Source organism: Ciconia boyciana, chromosome 1, assembly GCF_034638445.1.
Source record: "Ciconia boyciana chromosome 1, ASM3463844v1, whole genome shotgun sequence".
In the NCBI taxonomy this organism is placed as follows: Eukaryota; Metazoa; Chordata; class Aves; order Ciconiiformes; family Ciconiidae; genus Ciconia; species Ciconia boyciana.
Genome location: NC_132934.1, coordinates 79329321 through 79355138, shown reverse-complemented (window position 1 = coordinate 79355138; position 25818 = coordinate 79329321). Strand labels below are relative to the sequence as shown.

The window sequence follows — 25818 nt, the reverse complement described above, 5'->3', positions numbered from 1 at the left end:
CTCATATGTTGATGAAGCTCTTTACATTTGTCCCTCAGAAACTGTGAAGGATCCACAGTGTGTCTCAGATCAATACTTTTTAGTAGCCACTCTCCCAAAATTCCTTTTCCAAGGAGAACCTGATGGAGTAGGGAGGAGGATGGCAAAGACTGCTGGTCCCCCATGCCACACATGGCTCCAATAAACATCCAGTAAATCCTGCCATTTCAGATTTGATACTATGGCCAAGGCAGAGTTCCTATAGTCACAACTCTCCTGTCTCCTGGAGCAGAAACCCTTAGACCTCTGGTCATGCAGCAGCTGGACCTCCCAGAACCACCCAGTATGCAGACCAGTGTGTAGGGGCTGCATGAACAGATGTGGTATCTACAGTTCTGGCCAGCCAGGCATGTCACTGCTTCCAGACAGCATGCCTCAAAGCCTGAAAGTCCTCACAGCTTCAAGCAAAGTGTGAATCTGCACCCAGCCCTACAGCATAGTTTGGAAGCTCGCTTGCAGCTCTCAAACCTTTCCTGCTGCAAAGCCAAGGCACAAGTCCCAAGAGATGCTCCCAAGTTCTGCAAATGCAGGTTACATTTTTTTCTGGGAGCCCCCTCCAGCTGTTCAGTGCTGTCAGCAGTGAAGGAATGCCAGTTTTTCCAAAGCTGTGGTACTTTGGGAGCTACTTCAGTTTGGAAATGTTCTGCTGTGCTCCTGGAGCAGAGTTCTTGCAACTGCTTGGTCATGAGAAGTTTTTACCTATGATCCAATGCAAAATTAAACCTGTTTTAAAAGGGAAAAGTTTCTAGCACAGGTTAGAAATACAACTTAAGGGTCGGTGCTCAAGGTAGTTGAGCTCTGACACCCCTCTCTTCAATGGGAGCCAATAACATGAAAGCAAATACTAGCTAAGACATGCTCTATTCTTAGGCTTGCTTCCCCAAATTATAATACTTCTCACAGCTATGTCTTCCTGCTCTCCCAGTCTCCACTTCAATAACTCTTAGCCTGGCTCTGGTGAAAAAGTAAGAGCTGATGCCTAAGCAAGTTCATTTTGTGGGGGTTTTTTTGTTGTTGTTGTTGGGTTTTGTTTGTTTTTTTAAACTTTACTAGGTAGATCAAGTCTGATAGCGACATTAACAAGAATAGAGCTAAAAGTTACATTACTTCCTCAGAAATTTGCTAGACCTTGAGCTTTGTAGTATGCTGATATATTTCCTTACCAGCAGAACTGAACATAAGGTGTTAAGAAAATTAAGTTCTCTTAAATTTTCCTTCTCCCTGCTCCAGGAGGCATCCAAGGGTGAGCCAGTGTGCTCCTCTGCAGACCAGAGACAAATCCAAATAAAATTCCTCCCAGTCTGCCAAGTAACAAGTTTGCATCTGCTTGCCTTAAAAGCAGCAGAAGAGCTTTCTCTGTAAATAACCCCTTTTGTAAAGATTCACCCATATGTGTAGGAAGCTTTTGCCATAGAATCTGCAGGAGATGGGGTGAAGTAGTTTCTAACACAAAACATCATATTTGCAGGTATAACTAGCTATCAGTAGCCTCATATAATTATAATGCACTTATAGTCTGGTTTAGACATATAAAGATGTGCACTTTGGTCACAGGACGTGTCTCAGAAGGCCGTTCATTCACAATTGTCTATGTTACCTGTATGGGATGGTGTCTCTGGTTATGGCTTCTACCCGTTCAAGGCCTCCTCCTTCCACCTTGTCCAAAGTGGCAACAATCAACAGTGGAAGTTTTAGACCATTTTGTCTGTTGGCCAATTTCTCTACTTCCCCCCTCAAGATCTCTGTGCCTCTTAGAAAAGGAGGCTGCATACAGCATCCAGGGGAGAAGGTGTGATATAAAGAAGTCATTTATTTCTGTCAGCTTACAGAGTACCTCTAGCTGGCATTCAAAACAGTCTGCCAGAGCAGCAGGGAACAGAGAAGGCAGCTCTTGGTCACTGCCAGCAATGTTTCATTGCCAAGCAGTTATGAAATTCATTTTATGAATGAACACATGGTCCAGGCATCTTTGACCACAAGTCTAGCACGACTTGCCTTTGTCTACTACTACAACAACAACAACAAGTAGTCCTTGCAAGGGCTGGCTACCCTAACTATGAAGCAAACAGCAGCAGTTACCCAGTTTCTCTCAGCAGGTTTACTTAGGGGAATTCAGGCTTTTATACAAGGCATTTGTGTTTAGACAAAGATAAAGTACTGGACTGTGGACCACTTGGTTTCATTAGCAAGATTTGGGCAAACATTTATAACTGATAGTGCTGCTCCATACCTACTGGGAGTCAGCTAGCACAGTACTAACACTTGCTATCGTTAATCAGCCCCATTGAAATACTACGGTTATTTATATTACATTTTACAATAATACCCTAGAGAAAACTGAGACCAGAGGCTCAGCTTGTACATAGCTTACAGCTACAGATTTTTCTCTTTTCCCTCATTCAGACCCACTCCCATCAAACTGTGAAGAATTGCATGCAATGGCCACATCATACAGTTATCTTCCAGAGAGGCATAATGCTGGATACTCACCTGATTCCTTCATTGCATACAAGTAGATGACATAAGATTTATTTGGACACAGTGAGCTGTCAAACATACAGAAAGGTTTTTCTAGAGCAACTGTAGTGAGAGTGGGATTGTTTGTAGCAAGCTGAGGGGCTGCAATCTGAGGCTTCAGGCTTTGATCTAGAAGAGAAAGTTACCAAAAAAGCATATAAAAAAAAAAAATCTTTCTCCTTTCTGCAAGCTCTGACTCAAAAGGGAGGATCTGGCAGTGCTAACAAACTACATTAAAACATAAAAGGGCGATAGGAACTGCAGCTGAGCAGGAAACAGTCTACCTGCCCTGTGAAAGTTTGAGAGTTAGGGGTTTTGCTTTAATACAAAATGGGGAACACAAGGATTTGGGGAGGGAGGTAAGAGATGTTGCTGCTCAAACATACTGGTCACATCACCTCAGAAGGACAAAGGCAAAGCCTCATTATAGGAGAGACTTGAACCTCTGTCTTTAGGGTCCCATGTACAGACTCTCCCCTTCAGTGGCAGCACCAGAAGCAGTACAGTCAGTTCTTGAGTCCTTTAGCAGCAAGGAGTCTTAATAAGGTTTTTAAGACCAGGCTTGTTAACATACAGAGTGAGAGATTTATCAGAGAGGAAAGCTGTCTGGGAGAGGCCCTCAAGAGAGCAAGTGATATTAGAATAAAGTTTATATCAGACACTTCCCCCCCTACACAAGCTCATCCTATCTCCAGTCTCCTGGGGAAGATTAACTAACAAAGAAGAGAGATTCAGCAGCTCCTTCCCAGCCTAGCTGCAGTAGAGACACTTTAACAATCTTCCAGCAGAATATATGTTTGAAGCCCTAAACTCCGCTCCCAATACAGATCCTAGAGCAGAAAGTTGACACCCAAGACAAAGCAAAAAACCATAAGAGAAACAGAAAGGGAAGAGATACAAAGAGAGGAGCAACAAAAAAGGAGAAGAGACTGCAGATAGAGGCCTCTTACCTGCACACAGCTGTCCCAAGCAGCAAAAGGCTAATACAACCCAATGGCTGCACATGCCTGAGCCCTCCAGAAACCTGCCACGAAAAGAAAAACAATGCTGGGAGGCAGCCCCCACTGAAGAGCTCCCACACCCACTCCTTCCCTGAAGTCAACCACACCTGCTCCTTTCCACAAGGTCCCTGTGGTTAGGAGCTGCCTACCCCCTCAGCACCTCCCTATATGTTTATTGCCCCTCCTGCTCAGGTGTCACCAACCCCTCCCCAGCTATTATCTGCTCCCAGGTGAGGAAGAGTGTTGCAGCTTTGGTTTCCATCTGATATTGGGCACCAGTGTAGCTCTCAGCAGCGGTATGGGTGTAAAGAGAGTTTTTTTCCCACCTGTGTCATTGACAGGTGGCTTTGTTCTTTACCTTCTTCTGTCTAAAAACTTTTGAAATCATGTAGGGAAAATTTGGAACGGAATATCTGAACCCTGCATCCAGTCTGTATCATGGATGGTTCTGATTCAGAGCTCTAAATTTGGGCAGCCTTAACAGAGGTTACAATTGCCTTCTGAATTGTGTTTTCTGGGTTACATCCTGAAAAACATAAGCCACCTGCTTCTGGTTAACCCTAATGTGATTCAGGGTGACTACATGAAGAGCAAACCACTGGGAAATGACCTGTTGTACCAAATTGTTCAGCTGAGAATATTCTTGATGAGTAATTGCTATTACAAATGGTTTATTATATAAGAGGTCAGATTACAAAATTATTAATCACCCATTTAAAATAAGCTGAGGGGAAAAAATAAGTATCAGCAAGATTTTACAGAATTAATGGGGTTAACATGATGTCACTGCAGCAACTCTAGATTTACACCAATATCACTACAGTTACATTACCAAAACCATCTCCTTTATTGATATGCCATGGGCCCCAGAAATCTGTTTGAAATATGTAATCAAATGATTATAATGCAATTTCCTCCCCATATGTGTCTCATTTTGTTTCAAATTCTGCATGTCATCTTCAGTGTGTTTGGTTTGACTTTTTTCTCACACTACTTTTGAGGGAGAATATTGAATACAGGAGTTACCCTAGATTTGCACTGCTATAGAATAAGAATAAGTTGTATTATTCCTTCTCACTCTACAATGCATTCTAAGCCTGTGCTGGCATAAATATTCAGGTAAATCAGATTAAGCCAGAAAATATCTTTCCTTTCTGTCTTTTATTCCTAGGAATCTGATTTTAACATTTACACCGGGGGGGGTAGTTGTACAAACTTGGTACTGATCTGCTCAAGAGTGTTTTTATCCCTTAAAGCAATATAATGATGCGCAAAACCTGTAAGGTTTCTGACTCCACAGTAAAAGCAGAGCTTAAGAACAACAAGGTCTCTTTCTCCACCATAAAATCAATACTTCCTCCAAACAGTGATTCCTGTAAAATCAGATCCTGAATTCTTTAGACAGGTAACCCTTCCAGAGCAATCAGCATTGGCTTTTTTTTCCTTAAGACTGAAAATAGACACATTATTTGCCTAATTAAAAACCACCAGGACATATTGGATGGCAGAGAAAAAGAAATATTCTATTTCATGGCATGCAAGCCACTTGCATGTGCTACAGAATACTCTTCCAAGTTTTATAAGAAAGCGCTGCTCCCTCATTCACCTTCTAAAGAATCAAAACAGACAACAGAAAAGAATATAAATTTTAAAACTGAACAGATTAAGGCCCAGAATCACAAAAAAATTTTTTATTTAAAGGTAGCAATTTTTTTTTTAGATTCACAGCCATCAGGCAATAAATTCAGCACATATTACTCAGGCAAAACCCTGCATGACCTTCTTGGAGTCTTGCCTGAATGAAGAGTGTGGCAAACTGCTCCTTGGGCTACAGTAGTGCAAACTGTTACTCAGGCGATTAATTTTACAACAGCCAGGAGTATGTCAATAGAGCTGCTCATCACAGGAAGTTAATCACCTTTCAAAGTGGTTACAGGATGACAATCTTAGCCATTATTTTTCATGAGGATATTTTTTCAGCTGGATAAATTTAGTTGAGTACAAGGCCATCTTGCGCTCTGGTGGAATTCACCAGCCACAATAAGGAGGGATAACATTGCTGTGTTGCAAGAGTTTAAAATTTTTGGGTTTGTTCCATGCTCAGAAGAATCTCAAACAAAGGTAGAAAATTAACATGACAATAAACTCTCTCAGCTCCATCTGTGCTGGCAGATGTGTCCTAAATTAGGACCAGATCTCATCCTTGCTTACACTTGTGTAAATCCATATTAACTCCACTGAAGTCAGGGGAGCTGGTCTAGATTTAAAGGATGTTACCATGAACAAACTTAACCTCAGTATAATTACAAAGTTCCTTAAAGGAAGCGCAAGAGAAGACATCGGTATAAATTCCTATGTCTTTGTTTAAGCAACAATGCCAATTTTCTTGCTCTATGTTACCTTGTGGACAATTCTGGAGTAATTCATAGAAGCCTCCAGAGTCAGTTTGGATTGATGGCTCAGTGAGAACAAACCTTGCCTGCAGCGCTGGCTTTCCAGGGCTGTGTGAAACATGTGTTTGGGGAGGATGGGGCCTGAAGTCCTGAAAGGCCGTGAAATGTGTGGAACCCTCCAGGATCTGAAGTCCAAACCTTCTTTACATGCTTGGCTGTAGTGGAGATAACCCTCCATAATCTGCTGTGTTCCATCTCTCCGGTCCACTGCACGGGCTAAAATTTATGGGCAACTTGCAAGCCCAGCTCCATGTAGAGAACATTACAGTGTTTAATAAAGAGATGAAAATAATGGTGGTGACATCTACCAGTCAAGATGGTAATCCAAAGGGTGAAAAAGACAAATAAAACAGAGAATCCATTTTAAAGTACTTTGATGATCCTCACTAGTTATCTGCATAGCTATTATTAGCTTGTAATTTCCTGCAGATATCCTGGTGTGTGTAGCCCTTCAGATAGGAGCTGAAAGAGTAGGGGAGTAATGCCTTTGTGAATTATTTTTAAAAAAGCATTCCACAAATATGCGAGATCTGGAAGACAAAGCAGAGATGGTTAAAAAGAAAAGTTGATAAAACAGGTGATCAAGGTTTGGGAGAGTGGTGGAGAGTTGACACAGTTAAAAAATAGGGAAGTACAGAGATATAGGATTGTAAAATATCGTGAAAGTGAGGACAAGTTGTAATGAGAAACAATGGAAAAGTTTTTCCTTCTGTCCAGTCCCTGTACTACAGACATGATCTGGCAGGATCTTTAACCACCTCTACTGCTCATTCATATGCATCAGCTGGTCTACAGAGGTTAACCACAAGGGAAGCAGCTGTAGTACTGTTGTTATGATAAGGACATTCGTCCATTTGAGAGTGGTACTGAAACCAAAAAATCTATTCAAAGAGGTTATTGGTCAGCTACTACAGACTTCAGAAGTGGTTGTTCTGGAGGCTGGTATTAGTAACAGATTGTCATGGACAGTGTCTGGAAATCCAAGCTGTCCTGGCAATGGAAACTTTCAGCTAATGGTAAATAACTTTCAGTCACTACTGCACTGTATTTATATCATAAGGCTGTAGATAAAAGGGAGAAATTTCCCATTTATCCAGGGAGAAAACGCCTCACTGAATCAGGAAGTGAAATACCTCTTATGACATTTCTCTCTCTCAAAGTCTTCTCAGAACACTTCAAGGCAGTAGGAGATTCACATCTCACAAGATGGGCTGCACAAAGGCCACACAGATGCCTGGTACGGTTGTGCAGTTCTGAAATCTCTTTGATATGTCTTTGGCTTCCTGGAGAAGTATTTCCATCCTTTGTTGCTGCCACAAGGGGCATTCACTTCTGATCTTAAAATCTACACACCTATTAACATGGCCTCAGGATTCATTTTTAGGGTCTCTCTTCCTCCTTTCCTAACAAAGTCCCTTTGCATGTAGATTACGAATCTCCAAAAGAGCTCGGCAAAATGCTTTGTTAAAAAAGGGACCGGTGTGATGGACGTAAGCCCCATCCTACATTCACTCAGCACAGGAACAGACTTATGTGCTGAGTGGGGGTCCCATCTGTGCACAGATCGGAGCAGCATGACTCATTGAGCCACTGATCTCCTTAAATTAGAAATCTTTGATGTGTCCATAAGGAAATATGAAGGTTCAGTTAGAAAGATGAGAACTTGGAACTTATTTTATCATCTGGTGACAATTAATTTTGTGCAAACCTGAAAGGTCAAGCAGTGGAAACATCAGGAAGGGAAAAATAACTTTCTACATAAGAAATCAGGGCCACACCATCGTCTAATATAAATTGGCATGGCTCCATTGAGGTAAATTTCTTACAAACAGAAGAACCGGTCCTTCTTGCATTCCCCTCAGAAATCACGTATAAGATCTTATCACTGCAGTAAACCCTGAACAATCACAGAACACTGAAACATCTGCAGCTTGGAGGAGCCAGGGGTTAAAATGAAAGGCCTCTTTGTTAAACAGAAGTTATTGTTTTCTTTGCTGAGGAAATGTCTTACTATCTACAGTTACCTGCTTGAACTTTCACCTCATACCATTAAGAACCACTAAGAAGTACTTCTTTTTATGAAAGTCCTGGGCTTACATGATAGTTCAGATGTCCCTAATAAAAGCAAACACTGTTTGCTGCAGCCTTCTCAGAACTGCCCCTTGTGATGGATCATTTGTGCCAGACAGGTCAATGTAGGTTGGTCCCACATTTCTTCACTTAAAAAATGATAATACTTTCCTACTTCAGAGAATCTACTGTTGGTTGAGGGACTTGTTCTAAACATCAATTATAATGAGGAGTCACACTGGTATAGAAGAGGAAGAAGATAAAGTATCTTTTGTAATTCAGAGTGGTTGGATAATTGTGTGTTATATCTATGACCAAAGTAACACAGTTTTTGATGAGGAACTAAGCAAAGATGATAGGGGATGGAGTTAATCTTCCTGGCCTGTGAACTGGCTACATTCCCTAGGCTGCAGTTTCTGTTGACTGACTTCATGCAAAAGTAACTTGGCTGTGTTGGAATGACGTGGCTCAATGCAATGACCCTTCCCTGGCTGATGTGAGGAAGCAGGCCTCCCTAAGTGGTGGGTGTAATCCCTCACCTTTGTCCTCAGGTTGCTCTTGATTATTTGTATAATGGAGCCCTTTTAATTTAATCTTACCAGGTAAATAAAATTTAGCTTTCTGGGTTTGCAAGCAAGAGTGAATTTTAATGACATGCAACTTGATTAATATTTGAGGTTTGAGAAGGATCTCTCTGTAATGGCTGAAGAGCAGGCTCTTTCCTCGCAAAGATTTTATTAGGGCTTGGAATACCTCTCTAAATCTAGAGTCCTGAAACATCACTTCATGGAGCCAGTTTAATACCCTTGAGACTCAACTGAACTTTGGTGCAGTAGTTGTGGTTTTATATGAATGTGCAGTACAACACAACCAGGATCCTGTACTGATCAGTGTGCCAAATTCCACTGCAGTCAGATTAAGGTAAAAATTTTCTAACAAAATTATTAATTAGGTCCATAATGTAATTAAAAATGGAAAAAGCTTTCTGTTAGGACTTCCTTTACTCACTGAATTGTAATCCACTAGCTAATTCATCATTCCCAGAAGGACAAAAAGTATATGCTGGTTTTGACTACAGTCCTTATGTTGTAGCTGAAATGTTTTACGCTGAATTCTGATAGATGCCGTTTGAAGTTAACAACCAGATGAAAAACCCTAAACCAGAACTAGCCCCTAAAAAGAGGTATATGAATCAGATGTTGCTTAGTCTGGATCCTCATTCTTCAGACAATATCACAGAAATGCCCCGTTCGTTTGCCTTCCAAGAGGTGTAAAAGGACTTCGTGAAACAATTCTGATACACAGGTCTGTGGTATTCATATCCATGGTTCCAGTGCAGACTGTGCAGGAAGATGGAGTAATCTGTAAAGGTAGATAATGAATGCCATCTGCTGCTAGTCAAAATGTATGTTCTAAACGACATCCATATTTCTGGTTACTTACGCTCGCATTTGTTGTTTGACAATGTAGTCCTCTATATAATTTGCATATAGGTTCCTACTGATAAAGTTTGAACGGCTCAGTTTCATCTCTGTTCCTCTTCAGTATTCAAAGGACTATATTATACAAATTATGCTTCTGAGTAGTGACTTCTTGTTCAACTCTTAATTGAATGGAAGCCATGAGAACATGTCAAGCAGGAATGCTGCCAGCCATGTATTGAGTTATCTCTGTAAGTCAATGAGAAGCATCAAAAGATTGCTTTTTTAAGGAGTTAATTCTCATCGTTTGATAACATGATATACAGCAACTTCTCATCCACAAATACAGTTGGAATATGACTAGAACAAGAGATTTGGGGAAAAAAGGATCCTAATGTAGTAAACTGCTGTGATTCACAATTGCTCTAGGAAAGGGAGAGAAATGCTTGACCCAGCTGTGTTTGTATGGTTTGTAGTTTAACTTGACATTTAGAGTTTCAGTTTACAATAGACTGAGATGCTTCAGTGTTTTCTACAGCTTCCTTGAGAACATGTGCATGGTGGATATGCTTGGCAGTAAATAGCTTTGGTCAGTGATTGAAGGCGGAAAAGTCAATCTAATGCTGTAGAAGGCATTTGCAAAAATGCATCCCAGAATAAATTTTTTTTACATTGAGTGTGAAACAACCACTCAAGAAACAAGGCAATGTTTCTCCTGACTCATATGCTTCTGAAGTTCTAAGCTTTCAGCTGATATTAGTGGCAAATATAAGGTGATAATTATTAATAATTAATAATAAACAGGCGAGATTCAGTGTAAATAGCTGCTGGGAGAGGGATGCGATAGATAAAACAATATTAGAAGTTCAGCTGTGCTGGTGTAAGTTTCTTTGCAGTCAACAGATTTGAACCTAGAGCCCTGTAAAGGGAGATAAAACTGAACGAGTAAATCCAATTATATTTATCATAAAAAGATTATATGAAAAAGAATTGCTGTGACCAATGTCTAAATGGGGAAGCTGATGCATGGTAGAATGCAATGACTTGACTGGAGTGTTACAGTAGTAAAGAAAGCCTGTGTCTCAACTCTTATGGCTCCTAGTCCAGCAACTAATGGACTGAGCTGACTCCATTGTAAGCTCATATCTAATCATAAAGTCCCCTGAAATTTTTACTTAACCTGGTAGGCAGAAACTTGTTTTTTTTTTATATAAAGCTATTTAAACCTTCTCTTTCTCCTCTCAGTGCACTTCTAGTGGGACTCAGTGAGAGACATTTTGTTGAAATCTGTTTTCTAAGCAGCTTCAGTTCCAATCTTATCCTTGTCTCCAGCCTGCCTACCACTGCAGTGCACTTGTCTCAGCTCTCAGTTGTTAATTACTCCCTTAAGGAAGAGTTGTTTTGTCATTAGGACCTTGGATGAGGATCCAAAAGATCATGCATAGTTAGTGGCTCCCTCTGAAAGCAACCTATTTAATCTCTGTTTTTCAAGCTGCCCACTTGTAAAATAGGAACAAAAATTATTCTGCTCTCAGCTTTTGGTGTTGTCTATTCAGTCTATATGGGTTTGAGGAAAAGTTGGTTATTTTAGGCTTTGAAAGAAGAATTGTGTAATACAATTCACTGGTCAATTTTGGGCAGATATAGAATACAACCCTCAAACTCACTTTCAGTTTCCAAGCATTTGTGTACAGAACCTCTGGAAAGAAAGTCTTCACTATACAGCTTGCCATATATACAAGCTGTTGAAATAATTTAAATACATTTAGCTGCCAAGAGTGAGTTTCATATGAACACAGTCTAAACAGACATTCCTGCTCAGGAGCTGAGACCCAACTGTTTGGTTGTTTGGGGTTTTTTTTCATACACACAGCATTTTGTTGCATGACAGGGCTTGATTCTTGAGCAATTTGCTTTCAGTATCGCCACATACCAAAAGCTCAAACTCTGAAACTCAAGGTTTAATCTATGTATATATGGATATGCACATCCTCATAGACAAGCTGATGAAGAGCAGGCCAGATAAGCGGACAGCAATGTGGACTGAACAGCTGGGCTCAGAGAGTTGTGACCAGCAGCATGAAGTCCAGCTGGAGGCCAGTCACTAATGGTGTACCCCAGGAGTCAATACTAGGATCAATACTGTCTTACATCTTCATTAATGACCTAGATGATGGACCAGAGTGCACCCTCAGCAAGTTTGCAGATAAAAAACTGAAAAGAGTGGCTGATACACCAGAGGGTTGTGCTGCCGTCCAGAGGCACCTGGACATGGTGGAGAATGGACCAACAGGAATCTCATGAAGTTGAACAAAGGAAAGTGCAAAATCCTACACCTGTGAAGGAATAACCTTATACACCAGTACACAATGGGGCCAGTTGGCTGGAAAGCAGCTTCGCAGAATAGGAGCTGGGGTCCCAGTGGACAAAAAGTTAACCATGAGCCAGCAACGTGCCCTTGCAGCAAAGCAGCCAACAGCACACAGGGTTGCATGAAGATCATTGCCAGCAGGTCGAGGGAGGTGATCCTTCCCCTCTGCTCAGCCCTGGTGAGGCCACAACTGGAGTGCTGTGTCCAGTTCTGGGCTCCCCAGTACAAGAGAGAGATGGAGCTACTGGCATGAGTTCAGGGAAGGGCAACTAAGATGATTAAAGTATTGGAGCACCTGGCATAAGAGAAGAGGCTGAGAGTGCTGCAGTTTTTTAGTCTTGAAAAGGGAAAGCTCAGGAAGGACTGGATCAATGCATATAAATACCTGATGGGAGGGAGCCTATAACAAGAAGGTAGCCAAAGGAAGAAGCACACGGAAAGACGGGACCAAATGGAGTTACTGGACTCTGTACAAAGGGGTGCCAATCAGCAGTATAAACAATCAACTAACTAAGAAGGAAAGGCTTTCTCTAAAACTCATTCAAATTATTTACAAATGCTTTGTCAGGAAGGCTACAATGCAGCATGATGTGAATTTATTTTTAAGTATACTGCAGTCAGGATAATAAAACAAGTCAGATTAGAAAATGCCCATGTGAAGCTATGTGGACAAAACCTGCTGTAATCTAGACCAGAGACCAAGCAGACTACCCGATTCACAATATCAGGAATACAGCATGTACAATTTTATTTGAGAACACGTCTTTGCTCATCCTTGTCCCTCATGTGAAGACAAGAATGAAATCAGATCCTTTGTGCTGCTTTTGGTGATAAAACAAAAGCAGATGACTTCGGCACCTCATTTGCTATGCTGGTTTGGGGATTAATAGCAAACATTCATACACAGTGCCTGCTAAAGCATATCCCTAGTACAAAAGTCCTGAAAATGAGAATGAAAAGTTACTAAATAGACTTTGTCACATGCGTAAGAGTTTTTCACCCTCTTTCAGTCTGGCTGTAATTCTTGTTCTACCAGACAGGCCAGAATGGTTGATTGCTGTCTTCTGCATTTTACATTAAGATATTTTCCCCTATATTTGTTGTTAAACATTCAAGAGAAAAGCATAGCTCCAAGAGGCCATTTCTGTTTGGTAGAATTATTAAATTTCAGCAGAGGTGATTCTAGAAGTCCAGCATCCCAGGTCATTATAAACGTTACAGTACGATGTGCTATTCTAGCCTTAAATACTTCTAAAACTGGGAATGAAATAGACCCAATTTCTTCTTTCACAGCAACTGGTATGATGAATGTGTTACCTGGTGACTGCATAGAGGTAATCACAGGTAATCAGTAAGTTGCTGTGATTTACCAAGCTTCCAGCTTGTCAGCTGAGCCACGTGCGCTTGGATGTATGTGACCTCCCAGGCCTTTGCAATTGCGGGTAAAATGAGTTAACTTAAACCACTTAACCTGTCATGTTTCATTACACAGCTGCAGCAGTGTAAGAGCACATTACACTGCCAATTATTGTGTATTATTTGATGAATAGTAGAGCATTAAAATGGGGAAATTTGATCATTTGCAACTATCTATACATATGGATCACACATCAATCCCACTGGTAGCCTGAAGTGAAAAGTTTGAGCAAGCTTAATTCATTTCCTAGTTCTTGTAGCTTAAAAAAGGATTACATTTAGCTTAGTACTCATCCAATCTGACAACTTCCTACCAATAGCTCTGCTATTTCAGTGCCCTGTATAGTAGTGGCAAGACTTAGGCAGCTCCAAAAAACCCAAAGAAAAGCTCCAAACTTGTACTCAGATCTTGATCAGGCAAAGCTTAATTTATGTCCTGATGCTTATCTCACATGGCAATCCTTTTATTTGTTCACCTACTAGAGGGCTGCACTTCAGCTCCTGTTTACACATTTTTTGCTCTAGTTTTCATTAATCTCAATTCTTCTATTAACCAAGAATTGCAATGCTTATTATAGGTCTTTATTCTGTCACGGTTTCTGTAAGTGCATTTATAGCCCACGTAGGCCCAAAGGATCCTCTTTAGAGTCGGTTCTCCTAAATGCAATGGATGTATGGGACACAACGTAGATATTTAATGAGAACCATCCAGCAGCTCAGGCATTTGCAGCCGTATTACACAGCTGTAATCCTGCTTGGTCAAAGCATTTTTTCTGCTAAAAGCTGACTAGCGATATTGACACTGACATGCTGGAATTTGGAGAACATTTGTAACACAGGCCTAATGTTATAATGCGTGGCTTTCTACATTAAATACTAAAGTACGTCACTAATCAGAGCAACAAAAATACATTTTAAAGTATATAATCCATCTAGTTTTATAACAAGTCATTGCCACCATCCCAGCTGTATTACCATATAGCAATAGACATCTATCATCCAGGAGGACAGCATCATAAATACAACATCATAAATGTGAATACCACTTACAAAGCCAAAATGAGCTGAACCCCATGGAGCTACATAGATTTATACCAAATGTTATATCTGTATTCTCCTCCAAGCAGTAATCCCTCTTAATTGACCATAGTCTGTTTTAAGTGTTCTGCAAACAATGAGAGGGAAAGACACAGGGAAGGGGAAGGCAGAGCTGTATTTCCTCTAAGGAGAAAGGTTTGATGAAAGGCATGATACAGCACATATGTGAGGGAGACAGATTTCTCAGCCTGCATAATAGACTTCCATGAGAACTAATGACTGTCAGAAAATGAACATCCTTCCATCCAAGAACACAGCATATATAGCACCATATATATAAGAAATGCAAGCAAAGCCTTCCTGAGATGAAGCGTTACTCTGCATGCACAAACCTTTCCTTGGGGAAGGGGTGAAAAAGTGAATGAACTGTACATGCCAGATGTTCCTTGTGTTCCTTGATACTGCCAATAATTCTTTAAAAAGGACTGTTGAATAAGAGAGGAGAGAGCAGAGCAGAACTTGCTGAAGAGAACTGGGAGAGAGAAGGTGGTGGAATGAAGATTTTGGAAACACAAAGATGAGAACCAAAGCAAAAAGCTCCATGATGTCAGAAACAAAAAAAAAGAGACAAAGCTCTCCATGACCAATGTGAAAAGAAAGACAGCACATACCAAGTCAAACAGTTTTTCTCTACTTATTTGTATCTCTACCAATTACCTTACACATTCCAAACACAGGGACTTGCTCTTGAAGCAACAAGTAGAAAGCAGAGGAGCAGCAAAGACCTCCTAAGCCACATGCCTGTGGCTAGCACTGCGGTTCCCCCATGTCCCTTTCCACTGCCAGGGAGCAGAGAGTGGATAATGCTAAAGCAGTGCTGAGCCTTCAGCCAGGCTGTGGGAACGTGGCACATCGTGGGCGGTGTTGAATAAAAACAGTGCTGCTGTAGGAAGCGTTTCAAACTTACAAGCTGGTAAGATGGTAAAGGAAAAAGGGCTTTTTTGAAACAAAAAAGGAGAAAGTCAGAACAGTAATCCACACGAAAGTCCTAAATTTTAGAAAATATTCCAGCTCACAGCAAAGCAAGTTGCAAGTGCATTCATAGCCAAGGACAAGAGTTTGGAATTATCTAAACTTTTAGCTTGAACCTACTATCAGTAATAGAATAGAAACAAAAACCTAAAAAGTTATTGGAAATTTTATTCTCTGTGCAGTGTTCACAAATGTTGTACGTCACCCAGAGACATTGCCTGCCCCCTCTATCTGCCACATAGTTCAGAGACGACTTCTAGCTGTCTCATGGCCATCCTCTCTGCTGTCTGCCTATACTCCCACCGTGCCTCAGCATTTACCCACCAGCTGGCACTGCAGGTCTGAGGATCAGGTGTGTCCAAAGGGTTGCGGCAGGAGTGCCCTGGAGGTAGGGTAAGGACAATGCCAATGCTTCTTTCCAAGTCCTCAGCTTTGAGGTGCGCTTTAGTTAATTTTAAATGTAGTAATTTCTGAAACAAGTAATCGAAAAAAGGTTTCTGGAGAAAAATCCAGGGTTAAAACGGGTTAAAAGAGCACTGATCTCAGCCTTAAGTACAAATGGTGGCAGCATCCTGTGATGGTGACAGGAAGGAATGGATTACAAAGTATAACACTGGTAAGCAGGGTAAAGAACAGTCTTCTCTGTTGGCTGCAAATGATGTTCCAATGAATTTGTAACAATAGGGAATTCAAACTATTTATTGTTAATAGTTGAGAAATGATACTGCACAATTTTTAATATAATAATTTACTAATGATGAGTGCTTTGTAGGTGCTATTTATCATTATTGTTATAGATCCAGACCTTTCCCCCACACACACTTAATCTTCCACAAGCTAAACTACCATCAACTTCAGGCAGACATTTGTTTGAGCAAAAGCTAAGGAAGAACAGAGGGCTCCATTGTGTTGTTCATCCTTTAATCAGAGCTTCCCTTATTCCACACAATACACACAGAGACATTAAGATGTGCTAATAAAACATATTCAAAGTAATATTAAATCCTAAGACAGTGTGCAATAATTTAAATTGTTATTCCAACTTCTAAATAATTTCATGGAATAATGAGTGCTATACTAATTATTTAATGACATTAGAGATCCCTATGAAATGTTGAGACAAAGTGTCTGGCAATATTACTTAATAAGTTGCATTATATTATCTGTAAACAGAGATGAACTGGTTTTGAGTCTCTTTACAAAATTATTTCCTCTCCAGCCCCCCTCACCCCCCTTCCTTTTGTAACTGTTTGGGATTGCTGGGTTAGATGCATGTGTTTGAGAAGAAACAAGAGTTCTCTGAAATAAGGTATTGGTTTGTAGCTCTTAAATTCATCACATTTTGAAATGAAGCCGCAGAAATTCACAGGTCATCAGAACCTCTTCTGAAGTCTACTTTTTATGTATAGCTTAGTTTGCCTAGTTTCCCTAACAGTTCCCCAAAAAGTCTTGCATTGTACATGTTTGTGACTTTCTATGGATTTTGTTCACTGACATTTGTACGTGAATGTACCGTGGTCTGGTCCAGTGATCTGAGCAGCAGTCTGAAAGTCAGGATTTGGGGAGAATCTTTGACATTGGTTAGCTGATAACCAAAGAATATAATTTCAAGGCAGTTTGTTCTTACATTACAGCGGGAGTGTTGATCTGCTTGAGGGTAGGAAGGCTCTACAGAGGGACCTGGACAGGCTGGATCGATGGGCTGAGGGCAATTGTATGAGGTTCAACAAGGCCAAGTGCAAGGTCCTGCACTTGGGCCACAGCAACCCCATGCAACACTACAGGCTTGGGGAAGAGTGGCTGGAAAGCTGCCTGGCAGAAAAGGACCTGGGGGTGGTGGTTGACAGCTGCCTGAATATGAGCCAGCAGTGTGCCCAGGTAGCCAAGAAAGCCAATGGCATCCTGGCTTGTATCAGAAATAGTGTGGCCAGCAGGACTAGGGAAGTGATCATGCCCCTGTACTCGGCACTGGTGAGGCCGCACCTCGAATACTGTGTTCAGTTTTGGGCCCCTCACTCCAAGAGAGACATTGAGGTGCTGGAGCGTGTCCAGAGAAGGGCAACGAAGCTGGTGAAGGGTCTAGAGCACAAGTCTTATGAGGAGCGGCTGAGGGAACTGGGGTTGTTTAGCCTGGAGAAAAGGAGGCTGAGGGGAGACCTTATCGCTCTCTACAACTACCTGAAAGGAGGTTGTAGAGAGGTGGGGGTCGGTCTCTCCTCCCAGGTAACAAATGATAGGACAAGAGGAAATGGCCTCAAGTTGTGCCAGGGGAGGTTTAGACTGGATCTTAGGAAATTTTACTTCACTGAAAGGGTTATCAAGCATTGGAACAGGCTGCCCAGGGAAGTGGTTGAGTCGCCATCCCTGGAGGTATTTAAAAGATGTTTGGATGAGGTGCTTAGGGACATGGTATAGTGGTGGTCTTGGTAGTGTTAGGTTTATGGTTGGACTCGATGATCTTAAAGGTCTTTTCCAACCTATACGATTCTGTGATTCTGTGATACAGTTTCATCAGTGTGAGCGTGAATTCAACATTGTCAGGAATGTAAACATACATTTTGTGAAGCTGTATATCAGAATTTGACTTTTTGCTTCTGCATCTTAGTCTGCAGAGAAATGGCCCGTGTTTGATACTCTTCTGTCTTATAGGCATCCAGAGATATAAAACTAATGAAGTGTTTCATGTTGGAATTTACTCTACACACTGCAACTGCAGAATAGGTATCTCCCAGGAAAAATCACACATTTTCTTCCAAAAATCTTTTCTTTGATCAAAGTAGTGAGATCTGATCCAAAGCCTGCTAAAATGAAGAGTCTCCTGCATCTTTAAAGAGATTAGAGTCTATAATGATTTGAAAGAAATGTACTATAAAAGGTGAACTGTAATTCATCTTACCAGCACTATGAAAAGCCTCATCTAAAGAAAAAAATAGTCTGAGGAAGTATAGATTCTTGTTTTTATAGAGCATATTAACTGCACTGACCCTTTTTAAAACATTTTTTCATCCACTGAAATATTTATGAGCAAAGTTAACATCCCCATTAACATTTAATATTCTTTTTCCCCCCTTGCACCAAAATACCAGATGATGGATGAAAGTGATAGCTTGAGGGCTGAAGACACAGGGCTTAGTGATAGCAATCTCTCACCTTTACATAGCACTTTCTCATCCAGATGAAACTGGGCACTAAAGCCAACTTGCTTTACAAGCTAGTTTAGAGCTCTTGAAAGTGGTCAAGGTTACAGTGACAGAAGAGAATGGTTTCTGTCAGTCCTAATTTAAGAGCACATTTGTGTGTGATCGGGTGTATACACGCTTATTTGCTCTTACACTTCAACCTGACCTGCAAGAACAGAGTTCTACTGGCTGGCTGTATAGCTTCTTTCAATCTTCCAGCTCTTTGACTAAGATCTAAAGTCATTGAAACCTGGGCTTCTAAATCTATATTTACACTTACTTACACTATTTTAATGAAATACAATAATTACATTTGTAGCATGAGTTAAGTGGGTTAAAAAAAAAATTCACTTCACATATAAAGCTTATTTATCCAAGCTAGAGAATTTTTAATCTGTCTTACTAGAATTCTATTTTGGACATTGAATGAGAGTTAGACAAGTCTTGAATTTTAGGATTAAACTCTTCCTAGAATGAAATAGTGTTTATAAGACATACGGCACAGAATACAAATATCCTCCAAGTACCATGGAGGGAAAAAAACCACACAGAATAAAATAACCTGCCCTTCTCCATTATGTATATCTTAAGTTGCTGCAACTAATATTTATATTTCTATTATATTTCAGCTGGACATAGAAATCCCATGAGAGATGCTGTCTTTACTGTGCAAGTCTCTATACAAACACAGAAGAATAGCCTCCACCTTGAAAAGCTTGCAGTATAATTAGGTAAGTGAGGAAGGAAAGAGACTTGCACAGAGCATAGTTGCTACCAACAAGAACATAATTCTTTAAAATACTGTTGTCCAATTACTGACATTACCAGAAAAGCCCTGGATGTCACAAAGTGAGATTTGTTTTCCAAATCACAGAAGCACACAGAATCACGGAATCACAGAATTGTATAGGTTGGAAAAGACCTTTAAGATCATCAAGTCCAACCGTAAACCTAACACTACCAAGACCACCACTATACCATGTCCCTAAGCACCTCATCCAAACATCTTTTAAATACCTCCAGGGATGGTGACTCAACCACTTCCCTGGGCAGCCTGTTCCAATGCTTGATAACCCTTTCAGTGAAGTAAAATTTCCTAAGATCCAGTCTAAACCTCCCCTGGCACAACTTGAGGCCATTTCCTCTCGTCCTATCATTTGTTACTTGGGAGAAGAGACCAACACTCATCTCTCTACAACCTCCTTTCAGGTAGTTGTAGAGAGCGATAAGGTCTCCCCTCAGCCTCCTTTTCTCCAGGCTAAACAACCCCAGTTCCCTCAGCCGCTCCTCACAAGACTTGTGCTCTAGACCCTTCACCAGCTTCGTTGCCCTTCTCTGGACACGCTCCAGCACCTCAATGTCTCTCTTGGAGTGAGGGGCCCAAAACTGAACACAGTATTCGACATGCCGCCTCACTAGTGCCAAGTACAGGGGCACGATCACTTCCCTAGTCCTGCTGGCCACACTATTTTTGATACAAGCCAGGATGCCATTGGCTTTCTTGGCTACCTGGGCACACTGCTGGCTCATATTCAGGCGGCTGTCAACCAACACCCCCAGGTCCTTTTCTGCCAGGCAGCTTTCCAGCCACTCTTCCCCAAGCCTGTAGTGTTGCATGGGGTTGCTGTGGCCCAAGTGCAGGACCTTGCACTTAGCCTTGTTGAACCTCACACAATTGCCCTCAGCCCATCAATCCACCCTGTCCAGATCCCTCTGTAGAGCCTTCCTGCCCTCAAGCAGATCAACACTCTGCACAACTTGGTGTTATCTGCAAACTTACCAAGGGTGCACTTGATCCCTTCGTCCAGATCATTGATAAAGATATTAAACAGGAGTGGCCCCAATACTGAGCCCTGGGGAACACCACTTGTGACCGGCTGCCAACTGGTGTAAACTCCATTCACCACCACTCTTTAGGCCTGGCCATCCAGCCAGTTCTTTACCCAGTGAAGAGTACACCCATCCAAGCCATGAGCAGCCAGTTGCTCCAGGAGAATGCTGTGGGAAAGGGTGTCAAAGGCTTTACTGAAGTCTAGATAGACAACATCCACAGCCTTTCCCTTATCTACTAGGCAGGTCACCTTGTCATAAAAGGAGATCAGGTTGGTCAAGCAGGACCTGCCTTTCCTGATCCCATGCTGGCTGGGCTTGATCCCTTGGTTATCCTGAGGCAAATGACCCCTCAGATTTATAGTTTGCTTTATATACTGATTTCTGAACAGTTTGACCCATGCTCCTTCTTCCCCATGGTAGTATAGTCTGTGTCTGTGGAGGAACTGTGCAGGCAGCATGCCTCTCCTTTCATGCAGTCCAACTCCATTATGCCCCACAGGAAGACAAGGTATTTTCTCCTTTTCTCCATCCAGAAGTGCTTTCACTCCAGCTCAAGCTTATGACTTACTCAGATTAGCACAGAATGGCTTTACACCATGGACAGAGAGAAACACGCAGGGTTCATAGTGTCCTTTTTGTGCACAAGAGAGCTATTTTATTGATCCAACCCCTGATCTCAGGCCTGGCCTTATTAATCTCTATCTTCCTGAGGACCCATCTCTCCTGTGCTTCTGAATAAACCCTGCAGTGATCTAGCTTAGAAGGTAGTACTTGCAATTGCTGTTATTGCCATGATAAAAAAACAAACAACAGAGAAGGAGATTAATTATAGTGCCAGGATTCTGAGAACAGGTGTTTCTAAATTGCCATTTTTCCATTGGTGGTGTCCTTTTGGTCTGCAGGTGCATACTTACAGCCTTACACAGTGACTATGTGGTCACAGCTAATGAACGGTCTGCTTGTTAAAGTTGCACTTGTGGAAACAAAGCCCTTTAGGTTTCTTAGTGTTCCTTACAGAGTTTCAGACATAACACATTTAAGAGATGTGGAGCAAAAACTTGGGAGGGGAATTGTCTTCAGATAATGAATATCTGGTTATGAACTAGGAAGTGGAGCACTAAAAAACATAAATCAGAAGATCCTAACAACCAGGGCTGTTTCAGCATTGCCTGATCACTGCACTTAAGTGTCTTACAGTTCTGTCTCTAAGTGTAAAGCCTGATATAATACTATATTACTAATTTATATTCTGCTGTAACTACTGTTGTATCTGTGCAACATTTTGTATTATATGATTTATGCTGACTGAAGTCAATATGTAGTCTTTCCATGGCTGATTGATTGGGATTATGTGAATATCTTTCAAGATACCCTACAGGAAAGAAAAATAAGTCATTATACTTACTCATGATTGAAGGGAAGCGAGAAACACAGCACATACTCACTCCCCAGGTCAGAGAGCTGGGAGTGAAACCCATAAAATGTTTACTGACATTATAAGCACTTTGTGAGTAGGATGTCCATGACATTAACAGCCCTAGCAATTCTAGAAAGGGAGGACTAAAAATTTATCTAGTGAAGATAAAGAAGAAATATAGATAAAGAGCACTGTTACTGCCCAAGAATGAACCCATTTTTCTCTGGCTTAGATTTAATCTAGCATGAGACACCTACCTGTAATGTATTTGCACTTTTAAATTGCAATGCCATTGCTGAGTCCATGATAAAGGAAGTTGACATTTTACAGCGAGGTTAGGAATGGTTGACTAAATAAACATTGCGTACAGATCTATATCTGAAAAAGACATTTTGATACACAATTTCCAGTATCACTCACCATAAGAACCCAGTTGCTGATGTACCCAACTACACAGTCCACAGATGGTATTGCCTGAAGTCCCAGAGCCAGGGGTGGGTTTGTATTCCAGCTGTCTGAGGCTGAGAAGTTCTGTTCCCATTTTACAGCTGTAGAGCTGGAGCAGAGTAAGTTGATAGATATATGGGAGGACTGAACAGGAAGGAGGAGGATGGCACAGGAACTGAACACGTCTCTCTTCAATCCTTCATCAGTTGTGCGTTGAGTAGGCTGACAGCTTGGAGAGAGGGTGACATGCCAGAGTATGTCTTTCTGCCTCGGATGAGTGGCTGGCATGCTGCTAGAAGCCCAGAGGGACTTTGAGATGCTCCCAAGCTGTTCAGATGAGAGGTGACAGCTTGCCTCCGTAGGAGGCAGTAACTTCAGCAGAGTTGGAAACTCCAGGGGAAACAGGAGCTCACAGCCACTAACTTGCACTGGTACCTCTTTCAAGATATTGCAGGTACCTGGTCCTAGGCCTGCAGTGGCCACGTTGTGACATCCAAAAGTCAGCCATGTGCCAAGTTTGGCACTGAGGCCAGAGGTTGCCAAGCCCTTCACTGGAAAGGTGGCACCCTTTCCTGGTTTGAATCCGCATAACTGGGACAGCTGGAGAGAAGGCTGCAAGGTCCATGAGAGAGCTGATGTTTGGAGCAGACTGCCATCAGCAGCAGATTTCAAAGGGACTCCTGCCCCTCATCTCTGCCTGCTCAATAGGGGCAGGATGAGTTGCAGCATGCACAGAGGCTGTGGGTACTCCCACACCCAACTACCTTTTCTATTCTCACTTGCTTTCACAGTGGCAAACTTTGCACTGTCTCTGACTCCAGACTTCACATCAGGGGGCACAGCACAGACCATCTGCTCCCTTGGGCCAGGAGCCAGGGGGATGCCACAGCCAGCAGGGCCCATCCCATAGCCCCAGGCAAGCAGGACAGGCCTGCTGGTGCAGGGGAAGTGGACAGGGTCCAAGCCATCAGGCAAGGTTGTGGTGATGAAGCAGGTCCATCTTCAAGACAGGAAAGCAATCCACAAGTCACGATCAGGTCCAGTGATGATCACCAGGGTCAGACAGATCCCAGTGACCACCAGGCAGATCCATGGTGAAAAGACAGGCATGACGTCAAGCCAGAAAGTCAGCCCACAGGTCCAGTATCAACAGGGTCCATGGTCAGGCAAGGACACAGCTACAGCTGAGCTAAAGACCAACACACAACTCAGGCAGGGGCCATAGCACAACACTGGGCTTAAATAGACCCCTGGGCCCATGGGCAGGGGTGTGGTGGAGGCCCCACATGAGGCTGGTCAGGAATATTTAGGCCTATTTGGTGCCCTCATGGGTTTGACACTTCAGTAGAGTTGCCTCCATTTACAAGGAAATGAAAGAGCATTAAGTTTGAAAGATGTCATGCTGGTATTACTTCTTTTTATAAATGGCTCACTTTAGAGGTTTACATAGCAGAAGAAAAAACCTGTATATTTTAACTGAAAGAAAAATATACGTTTTAATTATGTGCCACTTTGTTTACTGACTTAAAGCTGCCATTACTCTAGGAGAACAAGGGAAGAGAAAGCCCATGTCTCCCTTGGAAACCCATATTCAGTAAAGTGGGAACATTTCAACACATGTAATTGATTTATACTTCAAGAAAATGAATGATTTTTTTCCTCCCCACTCCTAAGCTGCTTGATTGGAAAGTAATTGCTCTGCTTTCAGGAGGCAAAGAGAGTTACAGATCCAAGGCTTACGTCAAAGCTGGTAGCCTCAATGCCACATCAAAGCCACACGAAGGTGGCTGTGAGTGAAACCAGATAAATGCGGTGATAGTCAATCAGCATGAGCACTGGCCAACTGAGACAATATTTATACATCTGCAGGGAGTGTATTTTATTTAGTGTTTAGAAGGTGGTCATTTGATCAACCAGAACTTGAGTTTGTTTGGTGGGGATGAAGGGGCGGGGGGGCTGTGAAGGTCCAACCAGATGTTCTCCTTGAAGACTCCAGTGCCGATTTCTTACTCCCTGTTGCCACCTAGTGAATTCAAAGGTGATTTCATGCCTGCTCTGCATTTAGGGGTTTTTGGTTTTTTGTTGTTTGCTTTGTTTTCCCCATTTGAGATTTTTGTTTATTTTGTTTTCTGAGGCAAAAATAAAATAGAAGGGAAGCCCACAAAATGTAACCATTGCTGGGAAGGAGTGGAGAGAGCCTTTTCTGGCACGTTTTCAGGTCTGATATTCTGCTATATGGCCAGATGCAGGCAAACTCAGGAAAGCTCTCATAAACTCCCACACTCATAAATTTTTACTCATGATCCTCTAAGTGCACACTGGTTGCCTGGTACCTCACCATTACAGTAGGATATGTTGTTGCTTCTTATTCTCCCACTGCAACAACAAGCTTCCTCCTCATCAGCTCCTGCCACTTTCTCATTTTGGCTTCTTTCTTCTCCTTCTCTGCTTCTATGCCTCCTGTCCTTGCAAATCTTGGTCTTCATGCTACCTCCTTCCCACTCTCCCTTACTATAAGCAAGACACCTTCTCCATGTTGTGTTTGGGAAGTAAATATCTCCTTCAGTCACTGTCATATGTTTTGGCAGGAGTAATGAAACTCCCTGATTGGTCCTAATTCTGCCATCTGTCCTGGCCCTGAAACATCAGGAAAGGGGTGTGATACAAGGAGAACTTCTGGCCAAGATGCTAAACTGGGCCTTGGGAACTCCAGTTCCTGAATCTCTTCTAGCTTTTTGTGTCACTTTGGCAAGTCACTTAATTGTCATGTGCCTCAACTGCTCTTATCCTGAGGATGTCCCTGGTCTTTATGCTTTGCATTGTGAGTCTGCTTTTATTATTAAAAAATGTGGCAACATGAAACAGGCATCACAGCACTTGTCAACAGATAGAGAGTATCATAGTATCTGATATATAACATTCACCCCTCTGCACTAAAACAAAGCTTGGTTGATTTCTCTGTGCCTTTGTTGCCATCTGGCTGGCCTTCCCTCATTTATTCTGCTCTTTTCCTTATGCTTTGAAGTTCTCAAGGGCAATATGGAGTACAGAGTAAGTAAAAACTGTGCATTTCTGCTCCTTAGTAAAATAAGAGTGAGTAGACTCATCATAGTTAGATAACATTGCTGTTGTGAATAACAACCTTATTGATTTACATCAGCACCTAAGAGACTCTTTGAGAGACATTGCGTCTTACACATTAGTAATTTGATCAACAAAAGAAAGATCTCAACAAGGTAATGCCTCAAACAAACATCCCTTGTTCAATTTAATACTAAACGAAGCAATAAATTATGGGAGTGAAACACTTGAAAATCTCAGAAGCAAAAATAATCACCCCTTGGAAATGTCAAACATTTATTTTACTGTATCTTTGGAGGGGAAAGGTTTGGCTGCAGAGGTGCTTCATTTATAAATTACAAAAGACCTGCTGATTAGAAAAGCCAGTACAATTAAAAGATCATTCTCCTCAAAGAAACCACACATTTATTCTAGGAGAATTGTGTCTCTGCAATAGCATCTAAGATCAAGGAATTTATTAGTTGAGGTCAGAAAATTAATAGGTGTTTTTGAACTTTGCAGTT

General features: G+C 41.7%; 1 protein-coding gene across 1 annotated transcript in view; it reads right to left on the bottom strand.

The window, feature by feature from the left end:
• UPK3A (uroplakin 3A) overlaps positions 1 to 25818 on the bottom strand; it is a 35286-nt gene that overhangs the window by 3311 nt on the left and 6157 nt on the right. The window contains exons 2-3 of the mRNA XM_072850220.1: positions 3507 to 3580; positions 2530 to 2685 (exon numbers count right to left, since the gene is read on the bottom strand). Of these exons, the coding sequence (XP_072706321.1) occupies positions 2530 to 2685; positions 3507 to 3561 (211 nt within the window). The 5' untranslated portion in view covers positions 3562 to 3580. The remainder of the gene's footprint in view (positions 1 to 2529; positions 2686 to 3506; positions 3581 to 25818) is intronic.